General features: G+C 32.5%; 2 protein-coding genes across 3 annotated transcripts; both read right to left on the bottom strand.

Moving 5' to 3' along the window:
• Positions 1–3496: 3496 nt before the first annotated feature.
• On the bottom strand, positions 3497–5027 carry LOC114288775 (26.5 kDa heat shock protein, mitochondrial). The gene is given in 3 exon segments (XM_082908742.1): positions 3497–3967; positions 3970–4113; positions 4592–5027. Coding segments are annotated over 3 exon segments (753 nt in total). The 5' UTR covers positions 4902–5027; the 3' UTR covers positions 3497–3668.
• Positions 5028–7042: 2015 nt separating this feature from the next.
• On the bottom strand, positions 7043–16021 carry LOC114289283 (uncharacterized). 2 transcript variants are annotated; one of them, XM_028232972.2, is made up of 6 exons: positions 15818–16021; positions 15608–15710; positions 9397–9655; positions 9023–9113; positions 7504–7570; positions 7043–7360 (listed from the first exon to the last, which is right to left on the bottom strand). In XM_028232972.2, exons 2-6 carry the CDS (start codon positions 15614–15616, stop codon positions 7307–7309), a joined length of 480 nt encoding a protein of 159 aa, XP_028088773.1. In that variant the 5' UTR covers positions 15617–15710; positions 15818–16021; the 3' UTR covers positions 7043–7306. The 2 variants fall into 2 exon arrangements, with proteins under 2 accessions (XP_028088773.1, XP_028088764.1); XM_028232963.2 differs by having other exon boundaries at positions 9397–9650; positions 15818–16017.
• Positions 16022–24597: the final 8576 nt, after the last annotated feature.

The following is a 24597-nucleotide window of genomic DNA, read 5'->3' as shown; positions in this document are numbered from 1 at the left end:
TCAAGGATTATGTTTAAAAACCTCTTTTGTTTTAATTAAAAATATGGCACAAAACATAATTCTTGGAACTCCATTCCTGAACCTTTTGATGCCTATTACTAAAATTGACACAATAGGCATTCACACAACTCTTGATAACCAAAACATTGTTTTTGAGTTTATTACTTCTCCTTGTACAAAAGAATTAGATCAAATTACTGATTTAGTTTCTTCAAAACAGAACCAAATAAATTTTCTTCAAAAAGAAGTAAGTTTTTTAACTACAGAACAAAGATTACAGCAATCCTCTTTTCAGCAAAAAATTAAATTACTTGAAAAAGAATTCCAGGACGAAATTTGCAGTGATGTTCCCAATGCTTTTTGGGATCGCAAGAAACACATGGTTTCGTTGCCATATGAGTCCACTTTCAATGAAAAGAAAATTCCTACAAAGGCTCGTCCCAGTCAAATGAAAAAAGAATATATGGAACTTTGTAAAAATGAAGTTAATACTCTTCTCCAGAAAAAATTGATTAGACCCAGTAGATCTCCTTGGAGTTGTACTGCTTTCTATGTTAATAAAAATGCAGAAATTGAACGTGGTGTTCCTAGGTTAGTAATTAATTACAAACCTTTGAATGAAGTTTTACAGTGGATTAGGTATCCGGTACCAAACAAAAAAGATTTGTTGGACAGATTACAAGATGCAGTCATATTTTCTAAATTTGATATGAAGTCAGGATATTGGCAAGTTCAAATTGTAGAAGATGATCGTTATAAAACTTCTTTTACAGTACCTTTTGGGCATTACGAATGGAATGTCATGCCATTTGGTTTGAAGAATGCACCATCTGAATTTCAGCATATTATGAATGACATTTTTAATCCTTATACAGAATTTGCCATATGTTATATAGACGATGTTCTTATTTTTTCATCTTCTATTGATCAACATATGAAACATCTTAATATTTTTAAGCATGTTATTTCCAGAAATGGTCTTGTTGTATCTGCTCCCAAAATGCAACTCTTTCAGACAACAGTTAGATTTTTGGGACATAATATTCATAATGGAACTATTATTCCTATTAATCGAAGTATGGAATTTGCTGCTAAATTTCCAGATGAAATAAAAGATAAAACCCAATTACAGCGATTTTTGGGTAGTTTAAATTATATACATGATTACTACCCTAATCTTGCTACTGATGCAGCTGTCTTATACAATCGCCTTCGTAAAAACCCTCCTGTTTGGAGTCCAGAACATACTGCTGCTGTTAAGAAAATAAAAGCTAGAGTCCAAGCTCTACCTTGTTTATGTTTACCTCATCCAGATTGGAAAAAGATTGTTGAAACTGATGCCTCAGATTTAGGTTTTGGTGGCATATTAAAACAATTAAATCCAAATACAAATAAAGAAGAACTTTTACGTTTTCATTCAGGTATTTGGCATGATGCCGCTAAACGATACCCCACAATCAAAAAAGAATGTTTAGCCATCGTTAAATGTGTTTTAAAATTCCATGATGATTTATTAAATCAACATTTTTTAATTCATGTTGATTGTTCTGCTGCTAAACAAATCTTTCAAAAAGATGTTGAAAATTTAGCCCAGAAACAAATTTTTGCTACTTGGCAAGCAACTCTTTCTGTCTTTGATTTTGATATTGAATATATTAAAGGTGAAACTAATTCCCTTCCAGATTTTCTAACCCGTGAATATTTGCAGAAATCCCATGCAGGGTAGAAGCCGAGGCTCCGCCAGACGGGGCCGTGGACGGGGTTCTAACCCCTATACTACAGAATTTCCGCCATTATTTGGCCATTCCAGTAAGCCAAGGGAATCTTCTAGCAAGTCTGCTAAAGATGTCCTTCTTACTCCAGAAACTGCTTATATCCAGAATACCATCAGAGAAGAGACTGTCCTTTATATTGATTCTTCTGATGTTCAATGGATGGTCGATCCGTGGGAGATAAAACGCCGTTATCTCGCCACTCAGAACGCACCTCCGCGTTTTGATCAATACCGATATGTGTACGAGCAAATTCTTACTGAACTTGCTTCAGTACAATTCCAGCATCATTTAGACCCAAAAAAAAGGATCCCCTCTTATTATAGTTTATTGTAATATATTAGGTATGTTTTAAATCCAAAAAAATAAAATAAAGAAGACCCATTTAAATTGACCCATTAAAAAATTAAAAGGCCCATTTAAAATAATTAGCATTGTTATCCATTAAATACGATTTTGAAAAAAAATTAGATTATGCAAGTATGATTGATTTATTTGCTTCTAAAAATGCAAGAAGAGTGAGAATCAAGCAACACTTATTAATTGTTGTAATGTAATACTAAATATTTTTTTGTGATTTTGACACAAATCTTGTCTTTTATCTTCATTTTTTTTTTTCATTTTTTTTATTCAATAAAAAAAATATATAAAGGGCTCCAAAAATTTATTAGTTGATTATTGACTTTGGACCTCGGAAATCTCAAGGCTGGGCTTCCTCTTTTATACTAAATTGTATACTTTATTTTGTTTATTTTTATGTCTTCACACTAAGGCCAAGTTTGGGAAGACTACATAAGTGCACTTTTTGACTTTTTATGAAATATGAGTTGGATTTGGGTTGGGTTTGAAGTGATGTGTTAGAGAAGTAATGTGACTTAAATAAGATGACTGTAGCATGACGTCATCTTGCCGGAAGGAATCACCGCCGGTGACTGTAGCATGACGTTTTTAAAACGTCGCAATAAGGTCTACAACGGCGTTTTTTAAACGTCGCAAACATATAACGACGGCCGTATCTTCGACGTATAATAAAAACGTCATCAAAAGTTTTAGCGGCGTTTTTCACACATTTAGCGGCGTTTTAAAAACGCCATTGAAAACTGTATTTCCTGTAGTGCATGGAGCAAGTTACCTCTACTTCCTGTGTTGCTGACGATCTCCATAACCGTTGGTAACTGTTTCTTTGCTGCAGCATTCTCTTTCTCTTACAAACAAGTCATGTACCCTGCATCACCTGCATGCCTAACTTTATGGCTTGACACTTGGGCCACGTTTGGCCACATCTCACTACACTATCAAATGAATCAATAGAAGAAAACTATGTCTACCACATCTCCACCTTTAACTGTTTCACTTCTGTCACTTACTCTGCATTCTAGGATCCACCTCCTACTGTAAACTTGTGATCTTCACCGTTAGCACTCACTAGATCAACTCTCTGTATTTGTTATGCTTTTTCGACAGAGAAAATAAATAAATTTTAGTGCCAACAATCGCCAATTTTTGTTATTATTTTTGGTATTATTGATTTATTTGAGGCCCAATAAGTAGAAATTATTTTTCTTTTTACTTAATACGATACCAAAAAAAAAATTTGAGTGTATATTATCATCGAATAACTTGTTATTATTGTACCATATTATATATATGTGGCAATGTAGGTTTATTATTGATTTGTAATACCACGTTAGCAGGATCACGGTGACACAAATTTTACTCGCATAAGAGAAATTTTTGGGAGCCTTCAATACAAATTTCAAAATGTTCAGAAACTTTATTTTCGTTCACCCTGAGCACTTAGAAGATCAATCTCCATTACACAGAGTCTCTCTACCAGCACACAAACAAACGCAAAAAACACAAAATTAAAGTCTCATTGACACAAAACACCCACAATCACATATCACTGAATGTAATCTCCTTAACATCTTTCTTTGGTGTTTCAGTCCTAGGAATGGTAATAGTCAGCACACCATCCTTCATCTCTGCCTTAATTTCATCAACTTTTGCATCCTCAGGAAGCATAATGCTAGTCCTCAAGTATCTATAGCTCATCGACGACCAAAACCGATCAATTTCATCATCATCATCATCATCATCATAGTCTTCTTGTTCATGATCACTCTCTTCTTTGTGCTCTCCTCTGATTTTCAAAACCCAATCTTCAATTGTGATCTTCACGTCCTCTTTGCTGAGCCCGGCACGCCGAATCGTATCTTGTAGCACTCGTCATGCTCTTTCACTCTGCCTATGAGCCTTGAAGGTGATAAATTTCTCAACAACTTGTTGAGGTTTTGGGTTGCTTGAAAGAGTGAATTTTCTAACCCTGATGGAAACAATTCTAAAGAAATGAAAGCATTAATAATTGTCAGTTTCTTTTAATTAACTACCAAAGTTTCTTTCATATTTTTTCTGTATGTAAAAATATATTATGGTTAAACCACTTATGAAGCTACAATTCATGTTCTATTGCAAGTCACAATTCTATGTCTCTAAATTTTCTCTGTTATTAAATTTATCTATTTTAATAAACTTTCAACTGTACGATTTCATCTTGCTTTTTTACTTCGGTAGTTATGATTAAAATAAAATTTATTTTAATTCTTATAGTTTTAAATTGAAGATTTAGTTTTAATTTGATCCTTTCAATCAAAAATTTTGGGAGACTTTGTCAATTTTTTACGGTGTAGACGTTGACAAAATTAAAAAAAAAAAATTAAATAGAATAATCAAATTAAAACTGAACTTAAACGATCAAATTGTGGAAATTAAAATAACAGAAATAAAGTGAAAGTTGGGTCCTATGAGAGAGAGAGTACCATGGTGGTTGTTGTTCCTCCAGAGACCCCTTCTGCGTTGTCTTCTGGGGAACAGCCTGAATTTCTTGCCACCACCCTCTTCAGACACAGCCACCTCTCTGCCCTCTGATTTCTCATCATTACCATCACTAGTTCTTCTTGTACAGAAACTCCTCACAAGAAGTTCATTAGAGACCCACCTCTGCTCCAACCCAGTGCTGAGACTTCTCTCTACAACTCTCTGAGACACTACTAGCAGTGAAGAAGAACATGAAGGAGACACCACCACCCTCTGTCCCAAATTCTTCAATGCCAAACGGGCCAATGCCATTTTAATTCAACAAACTTTAAGAGAGAGAGAGAGGAGGTGGGGGAGAATTTTATTGATGTTAGTGATTGTTTGTGTTACAATTGGAGAGAGAGAGAGAGATGTATGTGTGAGGAGCTTCTAAAAGTATCTTGCTTTAAAGCTTTCCTTCTATGGACTTCCCAAGAGTATTCCAGAGGGAAATGCATCTGATGATGCCACGTACTTTCACGTTTTGTTAGAGTTCTCATGTCCCCTTGCAACCCTTTTTTGGCATTTTCTTGTTCAAATAACAACTGGCGTGTCTAATTTAATTAAATAAAAATTAAATTAAATAATATAAAAATTAATATTATAATATGTTTGTCTAAAGTTTTAAATTCAAATTTATTTTCTTCTTTGTATAACTTTATATTTTAGAATAGAGACAAATATGCCACGTGACATGAATAGACACCAAAAATTTGAGACACTTGTGAGATCTTTGCTTAATATAAAGGTTTTGTGACATGAATAGAAACAAAAATTTTGAGACACTAATGTTGTGTTTGGTTGGGAGATTTGAGGAAAGATTTGGAAAGGAAAATGAAAAATATAGGTAAAATGTGAATAAAACATACTTATATTTCACCTAATTTCACACATATTTTTCCTTTTCCTTTCCAAATCCCTCCCCAAATCCCCAACCAAACACAGCATAAGGTATTTGCTTAATATAAAGGTTTTATGACATCAAGTAAGACCTTTGCATAATATAGACTGGCGGTTGACACACGCAATACTTGTATAATTAAAATAAAATATTTATTATATATTGTGTGCTATTGAAGTGGTAAGTTTTTTCATTAAACTTAAAGTTTAAGTTCTACTCTTCTCATCTATCTATTTTTTTGATAAATTTTATAAAGTTAATAATTAAAAATTTTAATTTTTTATGTATTTATAAATAATTTTTCAAAAAATAACTGTATTGAAATTCACTCAATGAGTTTCTTCTATTAAATGAGCATTATAAATGAAATTTTTCAATGTAGAACCAATTTTCATATGCATATGTAGCTGCTACCAAACATTTATTTTTCGTGATTTCAAAAATAAAACTAATGCCAAGTTCAAAAATCACTAATCATTTTTACTATTATGCAAAAACAGTTTTGAAAAATTCAAATAACTTTAAAGCGTTTCATATAAAAAGTACACTTCAAAAAGAAAAAAAAAATGTTGTCAGTTTTCGTTTTTTCTATTTTCGAGAATACAAAACATTAAAATAAAACAATACCAAAGTGTTTTAACTTGTGTCTATTCATTTTTCTCTAGTAACCATGCAAGAAAAATTATGTTTTGAAAAATTCCTATGCCTTCTTCCTTGAAACCCAACTAGGTTGCAAACGAACCGAATCGAAATTTTGAATATTTAAGCTCATTTATTAAGAATTAGTCAAACTCGATCTTGAACGAGTTTTAGTCGAGCTTCAAAAATCGAACTCGAGGTCGCTCAATTACATAAATGTTAAAAATGAATTAAATTTAAATTAATTTACTTATTAAAATTTAAAAAATACAAAATTATGATTAAAATATATAATAATACTTATATTAATAATAAATATCATCAATCAAATATAAAAATTTACACAACTACCAAACATAAATAACAAATAAAATAAATTATTGAAAATTTATTTAATATATTATTAAAAATAAATATTTATTTATTTATTTTTATATTCACGAGCCTTATCGAGCTGAATTCAGAACTACTTGAGCTCGGCTCAATTAATAAAAGAGCCTAAAAATTGAGCTCGAGTTTATTCATTTAATAAACGAGTCGAGCTCAAACGAATTTAAATGAGCCAAACTCGAGTTGTTCATGAACAGTTCAGTTCGTTTGCAACCCTAAACCCAGCCCAACCAAACCCCAATAACAAATTTTTGCTTCTCATTTTTTTTTTTTTTTTAAATTAACTTTTTCCTTTCCTTAACAAATCCAAGAACCAAAAAAGACATCACAATTCAGGCTTCTCTAATTTTCCGTGGCTATATTATCTCAATCATTTCACAAAATAATTATACGTATCCCATACCTAAAATAAACGTAAAAGAGATAAAATATGAAAAACAAAAACACATTTAACAAATTCCCAGTCAAGAGCAAATTCAGATACTTCGCAAAATCTGCTGCCAAGAATGGCAGAGGCAGCTACTTCTATAAATTAGAACAATACAGTGTGTGATACCATATGGCTTATGTTCTAAGAGCCTGTTGAGAGTAAAAATATCCCTATGGGCATCATATGTGATGATATAATGTCACAGTTTAATAAACATACTGCCCAATCGAGTTTTTGCTACCTTAGCAATTCTAAATGCTACAACAGTTGTCGTTGGCTCTAATATCTAAACATAGAAAGTCTCCTGCTTACGCTTTCTCAATCGTACATCCCTTCCTGCTCCCAGATATCGACAAGAAAATCTACCATTTCCTGTTAGTTTAAAATATATGAGCAGGGCACGTTGCCAAGCAGACAAAACTACACACTTTGCTTTTTTGTCTTTCCGAAAAACAAAAACAAAAAAAACTCAAAAGCAGTATTCAAAAACTATCTTGTTGAAGATCGAAACTTACAGAGAGAGGTATGCGCTGGGCAAATGGCTTGTTGCTCCCAAGCAAACTGTCATAGGTTGAATTCCAACTGCAAACCCAAAAAAAAATTAACCAGGCAAAGAAAGGTTAAGTCAGACAAAGTATGAGAAACATCTTCATGAATCACCTATGCTTATTTCAGAAGAGAACATGGTGCAGATGATGGTTTTCTAAACTACAAGTAGCATCAAGAAGACACCTTAACATGAAGTGTGTTAGGCATCCCAACATCATCCGTATCCCCAAGATAAAAAAAGAAAACAATTTGGACAAATACAAACCTTTCAGGCACACAACACTAAATTAATAAGATTCACCACAAAATAGAAAAAAGACACCATAAAGAGCAATCATGCAGAAATCATGTTGCAAATTTGTCTTCCATTGTGATTTTAGATTTTTGACAAAATTCTATGCAAGCAGCTAAAAATGCATTAGTAATTATTCAAGGAACTAAAAGTTTTTATTATGAACAAGAGGACTGAGAGTCCATTTCGGATGATAGTATTTTAGCAAAAAAGTCAAAAAAATAACACCTACAAAAAAGCTAAAATGTCAAAAAAATATACAAAAAAGTCAAAGATTCCTTTCCATTCTCTACTTTTTGTACACTTTTTCATAAAAAGCCAAAAAGTCATTACAAACACTTAAGTTTTGTTCACCTCATATTTTATCCAAAAAGTCACTTCCCAAACAAACCTTGAGTAAATTAGCAACTTGCCTCCACAGGAATCCGTCCAAAAACAAAAAACAAAGGTATCACAGATGGTAAGGCATTTATAAGCATCAGTTAGCAAATATGCAGTTCAAACTAGCAGGGGAGCTCTCATGGCAATAATTTAGCATGCATACATGGAGGGTACCCCAACCATCTCTGAGGTCTCACTCACAACTACCATTGTAAATAATATTATTTAATTTTCATACATTTAATATACTTTTTCAAACACAGAAAAATATTAAACTAACCCCAGAAGAATTCAAACACATTTAACGCAAGCCACATATGATTGTAAGATAACAACCAAGGAACTGAAACAAAGTTGCCGGTGAGTCCCAACAAAAAGAAATATCACAAAGAACTTTGGATGGCAAAAGAGAATTGTTTATGCATTTTCGTATTCTGCTCACAAGACTGAACCTACCAAGGCAGCAAGGTCAAATAAACTAGTGGAAACCATCACCAGGTAACATGCTAACTCAAAAGAGAATGGCAATTCAGTTCATGGCATTTTTCCTTTAGTCATGACCAAAAGGGGACAAACACATATTAAGTACCTTATGCAGATGCTATATTATAATATACTTTGCGATCTGCATGGAGGGGAAGCTTTACATGGGTCTCAGGGAATGGTCGGGGTCACCCGGACCCCGATTATCAAAAATATTATAATATACTTTGAAGAGGTTAACTAGCATTGATGGCAGATAAATCATCATCCGGAACCATATAACAGACCCGTTTAGTTTCCACAAATTCAAAACCATGAAAACAACAAACCTCAGTTTAGGTTCACGAAGCCCCTGTTCCCGATTATCGGGCTTTTTATTTCCTATCCACTGCTGCCTAGTTTGGTTCCAGAGAAGAAGACCTACAACCAAGACATTCAGCATCAGATATGATGCACCATTTCAGAACAAGACCTAAAGAAGATCCAGCAGACAAAAATACAGTGATAATAATTTATTTTTTTTGTATCAAAAAGGAAAGAATCAATTTAACCATGCTTTGAATTCCATTGGAGTCTTTGTACCCTCACCCACAACACCAGAAAGACAGATTCACATACCAGGGGAAGAAAAATGCATTTGCATTGTGATGATAAATCTACACCCAATAAAGTCAGTGACATAAAAGAAGCAACCAAAACTTGCCATGATTTACAAATTCAGAAGGAATGCTTCCACTGCTAGTGGCATGGGGATCTACGGTCAGGTTTGATGTGCTTATTGAAGAGATGCTTCCTCGTGAGTGCATTGCACTGTTGTCCATTTCACATGTGCTAGTGGTCCAGAAATCCTCTGATACGCTAGGTTTTGATGCTTTTTGACCTTGAAGCTTTGGACCTTTCAGTGGCTCATCAATTGAGGTAATCAGTTCGGGTTTACTATGGCTTCCCAGACAACCACTGCTCTGTTACAAAAATCAGGTTCTGTAAGAAATCATATTTATTTCAAATAATCGACATTCATTAGCCACTCGTGCTGCAGAGTGTACACAGGCTATCAGTTTATAAGAAGTTCACACATTTTCAAGCAACATATGCAATCCCCACTCCAAGGTCAAAACCCTTCACAACATTAGTAATGCAAATTAGTAATAAAGAAATGACATACAGAGAGAGAGAGAGAGAGAGAGAGAGTTTGAAAGAACAGTGAATGTGACACAATTGGAAGTTTAGGAAGGCACCTTCAGAGGAAAAAAAAAAAATGCTAGTTTGTACACAGGTGATGAATTTTCGAAGCAAACTCGCATCAAACATCAACATTTATCTCTTTGCCTAGGCAGCAATGAACTTACAAGCCATATTTTGGAAGAGAATATAAGATATATGTCATCATGGACGCCATAGTCTGGACTTAAAGTTCACAAAACCTAGATAAACATTAATTTTGAGGTACAATAAAAACCAGAAGTACAGTATACACAATGAAATGGTAAATCCAGCTCTAACAAATCATAGAAGTGGCCAATTTTGTTAATGAAGCCAGGGCATGTTAGGGAATCGGGGAGCCCACAAGCGCACAACAACACCGGCCCCATTCATTGGGGAGAATGTCTAGAGTCTACATCTATACCTAACACTAGGGCCTAACTTACATTATTTGAAACTCATACCCACCTAAAAGCTTAAGCCCATAAGTGGAGAATCCATCTAATGTATATTAAGACTCATCTCTTACTTTTTATCCAATGTGGAACTCTTATTTTCACGCATGCTCCAACAATCTCCCCTCATGTGTGAAGCAAACATTAGGCTTCTCCTTGCTCCTCCCGGAAGTCTTGATCTATCATCTACAAGTTCATCATAGATCATATGCACTCTCCCTTAATCCTTATCTACAATTCTTCAACATCGAGTCCAACCCAGGCCCCCCCGCACACACTCCATCATGAGCCACCATACTCCATTAAGAGAGCCACCTTGCCGCGGTCTATGAAGTATGGGTACGAGTACTGATACGGGTACGATACAGGTACTTCAATACGGTAAAATCTCCAAAAAGTACGATACGGGTAAAGCTTGGTAAGCTTGTAAGAAAATATTTATTTTTTAATTTAGAATAATGCAAAAATTAATTAAATGGTTTAATTTGTTAAGATTAAACCTACAATTAACATTTAAGGGTGTTTTGAGAAGATGGTTAAAAGCTATTTTTTGACTTTTCTATAAGAGAGGGAAGTGGCTTAAAAGCTGGGAAGTGGCCCACTTCCCAAAATGGCCCTTAATGCCAAAAGTAAAGGTATAAATCAAAATTAAATATTAATATATTAAATAACTTACAAACCATAGTTTGATTTTAAAAACATATTAAGCATAAAACCAAAAATAAAAAACAAGTCTAATGAAAAGAGTTTTATCTTTGTAGTAGAAGAAAATATTGTTTTAACTGAGGTACAGTACGACTTGAGTATATAGTAGATACATCTGGGTACGGCAAAAATTAAGAAGAAAAAATTTGGATATGTGTTTCGTGTAACCAGTACGTATGCAGAAGTACCATACGAGGTACCATACGTCGGTAAGTATCTGGTACAGCTACGGCATGTTTTTTGAAGTACCCATGCTTCATAGGCCGCGGTCCAACCTCCACGTGCACTAGGAATTTTTCTTTTGCTCCATCAAGAGTTTCTGTGCCCAAGCCCACCAAAATCAATGCTCTAGGAGAGTCTGTCCATAGATCGTCTGCCATTGGCTCTTATACCAGTTGTTAGGAAATCGGGGAGCCAACAAGCGCATAGCAACACCAGCCCAATTCATCAGAGAGAAACTCTAGACTCCACGTACCTAACACTATAGCCTAACTTACATTATTTGAAACTCATATCCACTTAAAAACTTAAGCCCATAAGTGGAGAGCGCATCTAATGTATATTAAGACCCATCTCTTTTACTTTTTATCCGACGTGGGACTCTTATCTTCACACATGCTCCAACAGGGCATTCCCTAAGCTAACAATTACATCAAAAAGAAATATATCCATTAAGGTTTCTAGGGGAGAAACCCCAAGAAAAAATCAGAGTCCTAGAGGTCTGATTATTCTCAATGTTATTCCAAGAAGCAACTCACCAGCTAATGTCCTCTACCAGGTTGCTAAGAAGATCAACTGCAGGCTTTGCTTTGGTATGGAACAATCTAGGTGGTTAAAGATCAAAGAATGCATATCAAGTTTCTTTTTTAAAAATAAAAAAAGAATAAATAATACAAAAAATCAATAGAATAGTTATAACAATGGATATGGAACTTTTTTTTTTTAATTTGGACAAAAAAACACCCCAAGTGAAACAGACCAGGAAGTTGAATTACATGAGCAACATCCAAATCAAACAAGCCTAAAATATTTTTCAGTGTTTTTTCTTTTCCTTTTTTGATAAGTAAGAAATATATAGAAGCAACACCAAAGTTGAATTTCATGAGCAACATCCAAATCAAACAAGCCCAAAACACTCGTTGAGTTTTTTTCCTTCTTTTTTTTCTTTTTTTTTTTTTTTTTTTTTTTTTTTGGGATAAGTATAGAAATATATAAAACAGACATCAAGGGGGTGCAAGCCATCCACAAAAAGCCCCACTAAACCACGTTTAACACTAATTTAACCACATGCGTTCAAGTTGACTTGAGCCACCAATCATTTATATGAGGCAGCCTTACTCTCTTGGCAAGCTCGTTGCTTCTTTAAAACTACAAATGTCACGGAAGCACTTTTCAACAAAAAATCAAGCCCCGCAATTTAAAAGGCAATCTGATAAAATTTTGGTATATACCACCAAAGTGTCTAGTGTGATCGATGCATACTTATGAGATTAAAAAATAAACTTGACTAAGATGTTCACAAAGTGAGTGCACATGAGAGAAGTAAAGCTGAAGTGAATCTGTGGAAAACTAGAAAAGACAGGGTACGAATGAACGAATCCAAGGGTTGCTAAAGATAAACACCTATTGAAGGTAAAATGAAGGAAAATTCACTGAGATGGTTTGGTCATGTGTAGCGAAAATTGATAGTTTCACAAGTTAGGAAAAGTCACATTGTCCACATTGAGGGTAATCCTACCAGATAAGGGAGACTAAAATCAATATATGTTGAGATAACAAAGAAAGGCATGTTAGCTTTAATTGAACTTATGGCCCTTGATCGAGCAAAATGATGAAACAGGGTTCATGTAGCTGACCCTAAGTAACTGAGACAAGGCTTTGTAGAGTAGACTTGAATATATGACTTATAGGCAAAGACACTAGGCTAAGAATTAATGTGATGGGATGATCTTAGGCAAATCAATTTGTCAAAGTTTTGGAGTAATTTATTATAGGAACTGAATTGATTAGTAATGTCAGATGGCCCAAAATCATGAATGTAACATTGACAGTGTAGATTTATCAGTTAAGATTGCTCCTGTCGTGATCTGAATCTACCGTACCACAAATGAATCTTAATGCCAAGTCCCCAATTGTCTTCAGAAACCATGCTTTCCGATTAAACTTTTAAGTGAAATAAAAAAATTAAAATCTATAATATATATATATAGCTCTAAATTTGTCCATATAATAAGATATTGAAGTAATTTGCATGTCGTCGTTTCAGTAGACGCACTCCTACATTTTTTTACAAAACTAATATTTCAGAGAGTTTGAAAGTCGCATGAACAAGGGTATGCAGAATTACATCATTGCTAATTGCCTAAATTCCTTGACTACATTCATGCAAGAAAACTCAAATGATCAAAAATCATATGAGATATTGACCTTTCATTGGGCGCAAATATTTGATGGCGTTCTTCATACAAAACTCTCAGAACTCAAGTAATCCAAAAGTATCACAAATCACATGTTAGCAACAATAATCCACAGCATACACGTTTTTGGACATTAACCCACCGCCAACTAAATATCTTAAATTAAACCTGAAGGATTAAAAAATTTAACTTATTAAAAATTTTGAAGCATTAAAAACTGATAAAAACTACCAGTATTGTTAATCTATCTATCTATCTAGAGAGAGAGAGAGAGAGGAGCCGACTTAATACAAATCAGGTCTAGCAACAAATTCACACCATTCAACTCATGAAGGTAAGCAACTACACTTGTTCAACAATAAGATTCGATAAAACTCGATGTCAGACAATTGATATACTAGTTGAACACAACCAATTCAGGCAAAGGACGGCAAAGAAAGCATGAAACACACACACACACACAATGTGCACGGGTGAAGAGGGATTAAAAATACCAGAAACACTAAACTCATGTTGTCTCCTTTCTTAGGGTTTCAATAATATTTTAAAACTAAAAAAGAAAAAAAAAATTTCTTAAAGACAATCAAATGCAAAATCACAAACAAGAACCGAAAAAGAGGTCTATACCAGCAGCAAAATCTTATAAAAATAATTGACCCAAACCCGCTAAAACCTAAGTGATGAGTCAGGTAGTAGCTGAGAGTCACCAACTCAAGTTCCAATTTTTAACTAGATTTCATAGCCTACATTTCAACGTCCAAACTTAACATTGAAATCCCTAGATTTTCATTGAAAATCTCGAGATCAGAAAACCAATAGGCATAACAAATCCAACAACTTAAAAAAAACTAAGAACTCAAATCATAAAATTCACCTCAAGCCATAAAATTCATTCACTTCGTATCTGCATTTTTACTCTTGCATATTACAATTGATAGTGCAAACAAAATTCTTAACACCCTTCCACATTTAGTTTTGCTTCCCCACCACTTCCTTATAGCCATACCATCTATTTAATGACAGGCCTGATTTGTGAAATATAGTCAAACAGAATCCATATATTGGTAAATACTAAACATGCAGACAACAAAGAACAGTGTAAAAGCGGATTACTCAAAATTATATTTGATTTCTCTCAACAAGTCCTCTAAAAAGGGGCTTGATGAACAAAAATTGTGTTCCATTATGGTTGGACAGTGTGAAGTTCCACTAATAAATATTACATCATGATTTTACAGAAAGGCCCTATTAAATCCAACAAGCCACAAAATGGCATCATGCAGAAGAGGAAATTCTCTGATTTATAAATTTACATTTTTTTGGATCAACAATAAAAGATTTAATTGATAAATCAAAAAAGGAACGAGGATAAGGCATCCTCTTACAAAAGGAAAATGAAAGTACGAAATACATAACCCAAAAAGGTGTTTTGGGAAGTTGATAAAAAGCTGATTTTTTGGGTTTTTTTGTGTAAAAAAGTTGACTTTTTTGTGGCTTTCTTGCGTAAAAAAACTAAAAAGCCAAAAAGCTGACTTTTTACCAAATTCTCCCATTGCCATCTCAAGTAAAAATCTTCATGTCACACACCGACAACCAATCTCTAACTAACAGAAATAGTGGAACCGCCTTAAAGAGAGAATTCACCAAATCACAAAAGGAAGTTAGTTGAGTGACAAACTTTATCCCACAACCAGTTCACTTCCCGATATTTATCTTCGAACAACTGCGCATTTATTTCCAACCATGCTTTATAATTTTACATTGAATAGAACTATAAAATCTATATCAAGCCTAGACCAGAAAGATAGATTACCCAGTTATCAATTACACGTTTATTCTCCAATTAGACAAACAAAAGGCACTAATTCAGATCACACTAAATTTTTCACCATATAAACCTCAATCATCTGATTTGGGAAACAAAAACACTGTAATAAGATAGGATTAATAAATTAATTATTTTTTTTTTTTTAAAAAAAAGTTATTTTTTCTGCAAACAAGGAAATTGGTCGCAAGTAACAAATCAGCTATTAAATTTTCCAACCCAATCGTAGGCCAATCTCAAATCAAATTTTCAAAAATCATAGAAATATGTAGGGATGAGTGAATCGAAGGAAGGAATCGAAAGACTTACCCCATGCATGCGACTATATGAACAATCCAAACAATCACAGATCCGAAACGTAACAGCGATCCTACCAAAAACATCGAATCCGGGAAGGGAAGATCACCTACCTCTGCAATCAAACCATTATACAAACAATATCAAATTCTAAATCCAGATATACAAATTCACCTATATATATATATATATATATAGAGAGAGAGAGAGAGAGAGAGAGACCTGAGAGAGTCCGCCATTGCGTAATCTCTCAGATTCCCGAAATCGATCGCCTTCTGAATCCGATTACCCTTCGTTTACCCTAGCAAGGTCCTCCTTTTAGCTTCTTCCTCTGTTCGTCTTCTACTCTGTTTTTTTTTTTTTTTTAATTGGAAAAAATGAAAAAAAGAAATTGTACAGGTGGACATTGGTGGGATATATATAGATTATTATTACTTTTGAGATGGGGAATATATATTAGGAAAATGTCTCGTAACTCAAATTTTGTGGCTCAAAAGTGGCTCAAATGGCCAAAACGACGTCGTTTTGGCCATTTTTATATTGTTCTGTACTCAAAACGACGTCATTTTGGCTATTTGAACCACTTTTGAGCCACAAAATTTGAGTTACGTAACATTGTCGTATATATTATTAGTTTATTAGTTAAGCAAAGTTTTTTTTTTTTTTAATTATTGTATCTTCAATCTCAAAAAAGTTAGGCCCAGAAATTTGAGACTCGGAATTATCCATTCAGAATCATCCAAAAAAAAAAAAGTATGTATAGTGGAGATTGAATTGATAAAGTGTGAGATTCATATATAAAATGAATTTGAATTATTAATGTAAAATTTTTGATAATTTCTGAATTTTTATGTCTATATCCATAATATTGTTGATTTCATATTAGGTAGTGTGGTCAGGGTGTATGCCATACAGTTCGGTATGGTTTGAGAAAAAAAATAAAATTTGGGTAAATTACACTTACCTCTCTTAAGGATTCTGACAATTACAGGAACATTTTCTGTAGTTTTAATAATTACAAAAAAATTTCTTACTTTTTCTAACATTGTCAAGGTTCTTCCCTCTCCATTAATTTAAGCCTAGCGGTGTTAACTTGGTTGTGCAAAGGACCATACTATACTACCCTTTACACTTAACACCATTTAATTGTAATTTATCTATATATTAAATTATCATTTTATTTCTCACAATTTTTTTTTTTTTGTGTTTCCTTGACTTTGTATTTTTCTTTTTCACTCTAAGTTCTGAACTTTTATAAGTTTTAAAAAAAAAAAAAAACATCGATTAATGAAATTAAGAAAGAATATTCATGTTTCATTTTTGAATTAATTTTGAAATTTAATTTAATAAAAAAAGTTTAATGAAAGAAACAAAGATGGAGATATAGATTCTAGATGTAATAAATAATAAATTATTTGAGTATTTTATTATTTTCAAATAATTTATTTCTTCAAGTAAAATTCTATTTAAATTAGATGTAAGAAATGACAAATTTAAATAGTTTATTATTCTCAAATAATTTCTTTATCTTTCATTCTTGACATCTAATTTTAATTTATTGTAACGTGATTAGTTATTTTTTTAGTTTTATATTTATTTTTTTAAATTTTAGTACTAAGGTGAGAAATATTAACTTATTTTTTAATGATAATTAAAATTTGAGAATAATATAAGATTGTGAAAGATAAAAAGATAAAAAAAAAAAATTATATATTTATGAGGTAACATTTGCTAATTTTTATAAGTCATTTTTTTTATTATAAATATGAAATGTTATTATGTTTTTTTTTTCTTTAAAAAAATTTAATACACAAATATGTTTACAAAACGATCGTAAGTTACTATTAGGAGTGTTCGCGGTTCGGTTGCTGTCGGGAACCTCCAATCCCACATCCGTTCACCGAATGGGCAGATTGGAAAAAATCAATCTATATCCGTTCATCAGATTGAAGGATGTGGATTGGCAGTTTAAACTTTTGCAAATTTTAAACATAATACAATAATTTGTCAACATTTTTTTTTAGATAACAATCTAACTTAATATAACCAAAAGATTATTAATTAAATTGTCAAATACGAATAATAAATACATATAAGAAAACCACTCATTATCAAAACTATTTCATTACTTTTTATTCAAAAACTATTTAATTTGATTTTTTTAAAAATGACAAAATTAAGCCTTATATTTTTCACATAAAAATATCAAATATCAACTATTGTCATTTGATAAAAGGATTTCCAAATTAAAAACACAACAGAATATCTAAACTCTTTTTCAATTGAAAATACAAACTAGATACATCTGAACAAATTGAAAACACAAAATCTTACAGATTACTAGGGATGCTCGCAGTTTGGTAGTTCGGTTGCGTTCAAAGGAATCTCAAATCTGTCATCCGTTCAAAACTAGACGGATTGAAAAAATCAATTCATAATCATCCGCTCGTCAGTACGTATCTGTCCAAAATGCAGCTGATTGGTTCGATTCGATACGATCAGTTTAGGCGGATACCAATAATACCAAAAGATTATTAAGTAAATTGTCAAATATCAATAATAAATATATATAAGAAAACCATGCATTATCAAAATTATTTCATTACTTTTTTTTATTCAAAAACTATTTAATTTAATTTTTTTTAAAATGACAAAATTAAGCCTTATATTTTGCCACATGAAAATACCAAATATCAACTATTGCCATTTGATAAAAGAATTTTCAAATTGAAAATACAACAGAATATCTAAACTCTTTTTCAATTGAAAATACAAACAGAATATCTGAACAAATTGAAAACACAAAGTCTTACAAATTACTAGGGGTGCTCGCAGTTTAGCGGTTCGGCTGCGTTCATAGGAACCTCAAATCTGTCATCCGTCCAAAACTAAGCGGATTGAAAAAAATAATCCGTAACCGTCCGCTCGTCAGTACGCATCCGTCAAAAATGTAGCTGATCGGTTCAGTTCGGTTTGATTAATTTGTGTGGATCGAAATATCCGCTGATCACTCTTAGTTGCTATGGTATTATTTTATATTATCATGCCATGTAATTTTTAGTCTGTCTGTGACTCGTGTCATATTAATGTGTCGAATCAAAAAAATTATTATTAATTAAAAATATAAAATGTGTGAAAAAAATTTAAATTTAAATTTAATGAAATTAATCTCAACTAAATGAAATTGCTCACAAAAATATTTAATTTTAACTGAATTTGATTTTTTTAATATACATAAATTCCTATTTTTATATTTTTTAATAGATTAACTCTAAAATAATAATAGACAAAATACATTATCTTTATTATTTTTTTTAAACATATACTAGCCTTAAATTCTCTCTTACGTACTTTATAATAAGCTGGATAATAAATTTAAAAATGTCATGCCATTCCAGGGTGGAAATAATGTTAACGGATGTAATTAATTTTTCATTAAATAGATTATTTGTATTAATTTCGTGTTATGCAGATTTAACATTAACTTGACTTGTTTAACGTTGGTATTATTAGGTCGCATTATATATGTGTTTATGTTAGAAAATGGTCAACTCTAACCTCTAATTTTGTGTATTGTTCAAATCGTATTATCGTTTTGTGTTTAAAATTTTTATCTTTAATATTAGGCGTTTAATTGTGGTTAAAATCATACAACAAAAAGAGTTGTTGTAGAAATTATTTTGGGTTTGTATCAAAAAAATATATTTATTTATTTTTGTTTTTCATTTTTATGGTTTTTCTGTATTGGATATTTTTATAGAACTTATACTATTGAGCATATTACCCACTGCAAGTGAAAATGACTAGTTGTAGAAAAGGAAAGGGTCATCTAATATAAATATATATATAGTATTAAAAGTAATATTTGTGTAATTTTTTATTTCTTTTTTGGGATGTCTTGTGGTGTTTTATATAGTTTTATATTTTTTGAAAGGGGTTTTGGTTGGACCTCCCTCATTGTAAATTTATACTAGTATAAGGATACTAAAAGATGGTTCCTAGCTGAAGTCCTCTAATATTTAAAAAGGTCAATTTCTTCCCAAAATACTCAGGACACAATAATGCCATTGTCACTATAGCTTGTAATGTCTTGCATTTCTTGATTAATTTGAAAACATTAAAATTCAATAAGTCTTGATTTAGATCTCTAATATTTTTTTTATATGTATAAAATTTGCATATTTAGAATCTTCTCATGAAAATTTATCAAATAAGATCGATGATGAATATGAGATTTTAAGGGGGGAAATGGATAAAATTTCACTGTGTTCATTGTGATAAAAATAGTGAAATTTTCAATTGAGGAGCAAAACATGAAAATTTGAGAACCAAATGAAAAAATTGGGCACTAAAATTTTCCAATTGAGGGCTCCGAAATGATAAAATTAAAATTCTCACTAAAAATTGTGACACAATTATGAAATTTCACTGTTTTGATAAGAAGGCTATGCAATTTCACTGTTGGATAATAGATGAAATTCCAATTTATGATTGAAATTGTGAATATGAGGGCTAATTACGAAATTATGTACATTCTTCAAATTTACAGCTAAAACTTCAATTGTAGTATAATTTCAATTCAATTATTGAAATTATCAAAATAAATAAGTTCCTTTAACTTTGTAAAACAAAAAAGACTGTGCTTGGAAGAGTTTTGGAATCATAATTTTACCCTTACATTTTAGTATAATGTTTGATTTGAGTTTTGAAAAATTAATTCTACCCCTCCTTTTAAAAACTTGTTCCAAGTGGGCTTTTAAATTTTGAAATTTGGCCTACCGGACATCGGATCGGTTGACCGGCCGGTTGACCTGAACAGTACGATTTTTTTTTTTTTTTTTGAAATTGGCACTTGTTTTTTTATATATATATATATTTTTAATAAAACAATATTTTTGAAAATTTTAAAAAAAAATTATGAGCTTTTAATAGATTTTTGAGTTATGTGTTTGGTTATGAATTGTAAGTTTTTATATCAGATATCATATGCTACATCAAAAATTCTCTACTCAATTCAAAACTCATTTATCAAACAAATTTTCTACACTCAAATCATAATTCTAAAACTCACAAATTCAAAATATAACTCATATTCTCAAATCATATTCAAAAATTCTACCAAACGCTACCAAAATTTCTCTATTTTATATGCTTCGGTTAAAAATAAAATTTAACAAGTCTCTTGTGAATACTTTAAGAAGCACTTCACAAAGCAATTCATAGCACATAAGAAAAAGGCCCCCACAAAAAACATTTAATAAATTTTTTCACTAAAATAAAAAATAATAATTTAAATTTTATCTTTTTTTTAAAAAAAAAAATTTACGCCAATTTCAATATCAAATAATGTCTAGATTACTTTGGGGTGTAATTTGGGCGGCTCAATCCGAGCAACTCGAGCCCAGCTTGAATTTTTTTAAGGCTTAGACAAAATATTTTTAAATTTGGTACAGGCTTGGAAAAAAATCAGTAGCCCAAATTATTAGCGGGTTTGGGCAAAGACATCAAATAACCCGAGCAACCCGAAACCCGAATTATACATATATAGATATATAAAAATATTAAATATACATATAAATTAGTCATTTCATGATATTAAAGTAATTTATATTATTAAATCATATTGAATATATATTATATATACAAATAACATAAAATCTTATTTTTTTCACTCATAAATTGTAAGGACTATTATAGTAGCATTTCTCTTACATTATATAAATTATTGTTTTGATAGTATTAATGATTTTCTATAAATAAATAAAAAATGTAAATAGAGTCAAATTTTAATTTTTAATAATGTAGCTGCAAAAAAAAAAATGAAATTCATTTACAACTCGGGCAATTCGGGTTTAACTTGGGTTAGACTTGGGCAGACAACCTCAGGTTGTAATTTAGGCTTGGGTGGACTTAGACAGGTCTCAGCATAACTTACGCTGAATTTTGACAACCTCATAACTCGACCAAACCCACCTGAATTACACCCCTAAGATTAAGCAGTAGCATTTGCCTTGTTTTGTCTTGTGAACACCCAATAAAAAGTGAAGTGCAGAAATTGTACTTGGACAGCAAAAAAACCAATTCTATGTTCTTGGTAGTGTAACTCTTTTGAGAGATTTTTAGTATTTGTAATAGGTAGGATCAACAATAATGTTATAATTATTGGTTAGTATACACACCACTCTTTATGCATAGTGCAAGTCTACATTGAGTATAAGTCTTTTTCTCTATGTTAGACTTGCACATAAAAAAAAAGAAAGATAAATTATAAATACATCTATAGAGATTTGCTTAAAATACAAATTACCTTCTATGGTTTGAAAAATTATAAATACCACTCTGTCATAATTTTTTATTTAATAGAATTAATTGAAAAAGTGAAATTTCTAACTGTTCACCTATATAATAAGAAAATTATCTAAATTATTAATTGAAATAAAATTTTAACATTATTAAAAATTGTTAATTAACTTGATGATTTATTAATAAAATGACTTATTCGTTATGAAATTAGAAACCTTAGGGGGCATAATGCAATTTCTAGAATCACAAGAAGTAATTTGTAATTTAAGTAAACCTCAAAGGGTGTGTTTATAAGTTACCCTAAAAAAAATTACTAATAGTACAATTTATTTTAAAACTGTTCCACTTATTTGTAATTTTTCTAAAAATTAAATGGAAAAAAAAATTTAAAAACTAAAATAACCCTCAACCAACATTACCACTTTATTAGTTGACAAATTAATAATGGAGTAGATGTATTAAGCTAACAAAAGCCTCTTCTATTATTACTATTTTTTTTTTTCCGTAGTGGTTCCTAAAGCATGCCACTCTAGCTCCATGGAGCTGACCACCTGGCTTTGAAAAGCCCTCAACCAAATGTATCACAGAGGGGAAACCCAAGACGCCCGATTAGCACCCCAAGCAGGAAATTGGTCAAGAGAAGAGTTCGGGATTTCTTGACAACTCCAGTACTAGATTATGGAGATAGTGAGCTGGTGGTCGTTAATGTTCAAAATGAGGAGGCCAGAGGCGAAGGGCACTCTCTGGTACCCATTGAGGTTAGTCCATTTACATATGATTCTGATTTTTGCGAGTCCCAAGTCCCTAGCACTTTCCCAGTTTCGGAGTTCTTTGATCAAGCGGCGATGGCTAGCCCTAAACAGCCACCAAAGCCATGTTGATTCTAAGCTGGAATTGTCAGGGGATTGGGCGACCCCTGACATTCCAGATCCTCCGAGGGTTATGCAATACCCATTGCCCTACAATAATTTTCCTCATGGAAACAAAGAATAAGAAATTTAAGCTGGAAGGTATCCGACGGAAACTCCATTTTCCCAACCATTGTTATGTTGATCCTGTTGGCTTATCAGGCAGCTTTAGCTCTCTAGTGGTCAGACGAGGTTAATCTTCAAGTTCGCCATAAATCTCCCAACATCTTTAGATGCATCATCTCCAAAGGGGCAATTACTGAAGATTGGCTTGCAACCTTTGTCTATGCACCTCCTAGATGGTCGGAACGACAAGTCTTTTGGAAATACCTTAAAAAGATTGCGTTAGAGAACAAATACCCCTAGCTCTGCATTGGAGACCTTAATGAAGTGGGCATGTTGTGGGAAAAACAAGGCTCAGTAGCTTGTAACAAGTTCAGAATGGAGTAATTCTAGGATCTCTTATCAGTATACGAATTCATGGATCTTGAATTTAAAGGGGGCCCCGTATACGTGGACTAATAATCAAAAAGGGAAGTGTCACTTGAGGGAAAGACTGGATAAAGCCTTTACAACAGTGGAATGGCGCCTTATGTTCCCATTTGCCCAACTCCACCATGAAGCTTTTGTGGGATCAGGTCACTGCCCGGTACTCCTTAATTGCACAATCCCACCAAAAAAGGTCCCCACCAATTTAAATTTGAATCCATGTGGACAACAAAACCAAAATGTGCTGAGATCATTGAGTTTAATTGGCGAAAACACCATTTAGGTTCTCCTATGCATCAACTTACACAAAAACTAGCTTCCTGTAAACGGGGCCTCACAATTTGGAGCAGAGTAGCCTTTGGTAATAATAGGATCAAGTTGAGTGACTTACAGGCCAAACTACTCCATTACCAATCTCTTCCCTACTCGTTGGAAAATGGATCACAGATTCGTCTACTCCAAGACGAGATAGAAACTACTTTACTTCATGAAGAGATGTATCAACATCAGCGCTCCCGAATTAACTAGCTCAATTATGGCGATCGGAACTCGGCCTTTTTTCATGCAGTAGTGGCCCAACGTCGACAAAGAATTAATTGGTCAAAATCCAGAATGGAAGTGGAATATGGCTAGAGACAGATCATGAGATTAACCAACATCTCCATAATTATTTCTCCACTTTATTCAAAGCTAAGGATCCTAGACAATTTGAGGAGGCAATTTCAGTGATAAACCACATGGTTTCTTCGGAAATGAATGATGCTCTACTGAGGCCAGTCACTGATGATGAGATTAAATGTGCTATTTTATCAAAAACATTGGGATATCGTGGGTCCAGAGATGTGTGCAACAGTCAGGAATTTCTTCACAAGTGGGTCCCTTTTAAGAGACCTTAATCATACAAATCTGATTTTAATTCCCAAGGTGGCTGCCCCTACTAGTCTCACTCAATTTCGCCCTATAAGCCTCTGTAATTTCAACATGAAAATCATTACCAAAGTCATGGCAAACAGATTGAAAAAAATTCTGAAGCATCTCATATCCCCTTAACAAGCAGCTTTTGTCCCCGATAGACTTATTCAAGACAGCATTCTTATTGCCCATGAGGCCTTCCACTATTTAAAACAGAAGAAATCTGGCAAACATGTGGACATGGCCCTTAAGCTGGACTTCAACAAGGCATATGATAGAATCCAATGGGATTTTTTGCAAGTTGTGTTGCTAAAAATGGGTTTCCATGGGAATTGGGTGAATTTAGTCATGGAATGTGTCACAACAGTAAGGTTTTCAATCTTCATTAAT

This window comes from Camellia sinensis, chromosome 15 (assembly GCF_055761805.1).
Source record: "Camellia sinensis isolate YWXY chromosome 15, ASM5576180v1, whole genome shotgun sequence".
Taxonomy (NCBI): Eukaryota; Viridiplantae; Streptophyta; class Magnoliopsida; order Ericales; family Theaceae; genus Camellia; species Camellia sinensis.
Note: the sequence above shows the minus strand (reverse complement) of the source record. Positions and strands in the feature narration are given on the sequence as shown.

Excerpts from the sequence above, each read along its gene's own strand:
- LOC114289283 (XM_028232963.2), bottom strand. The coding sequence starts at position 15,681 with ATGTTTTTGGTAGGATCGCTGTTACGTTTCGGATCTGTGATTGTTTGG. Across the intron at positions 9,114-9,396 it reads TTCTGAATTTGTAAATCATG|GTCTTCTTCTCTGGAACCAA; the intron begins GCAAGTTTTGGT and ends TCTTGGTTGTAG. Across the intron at positions 7,361-7,503 it reads CCCAGCGCATACCTCTCTCT|GAAATGGTAGATTTTCTTGT; the intron begins GTAAGTTTCGAT and ends TTAAACTAACAG.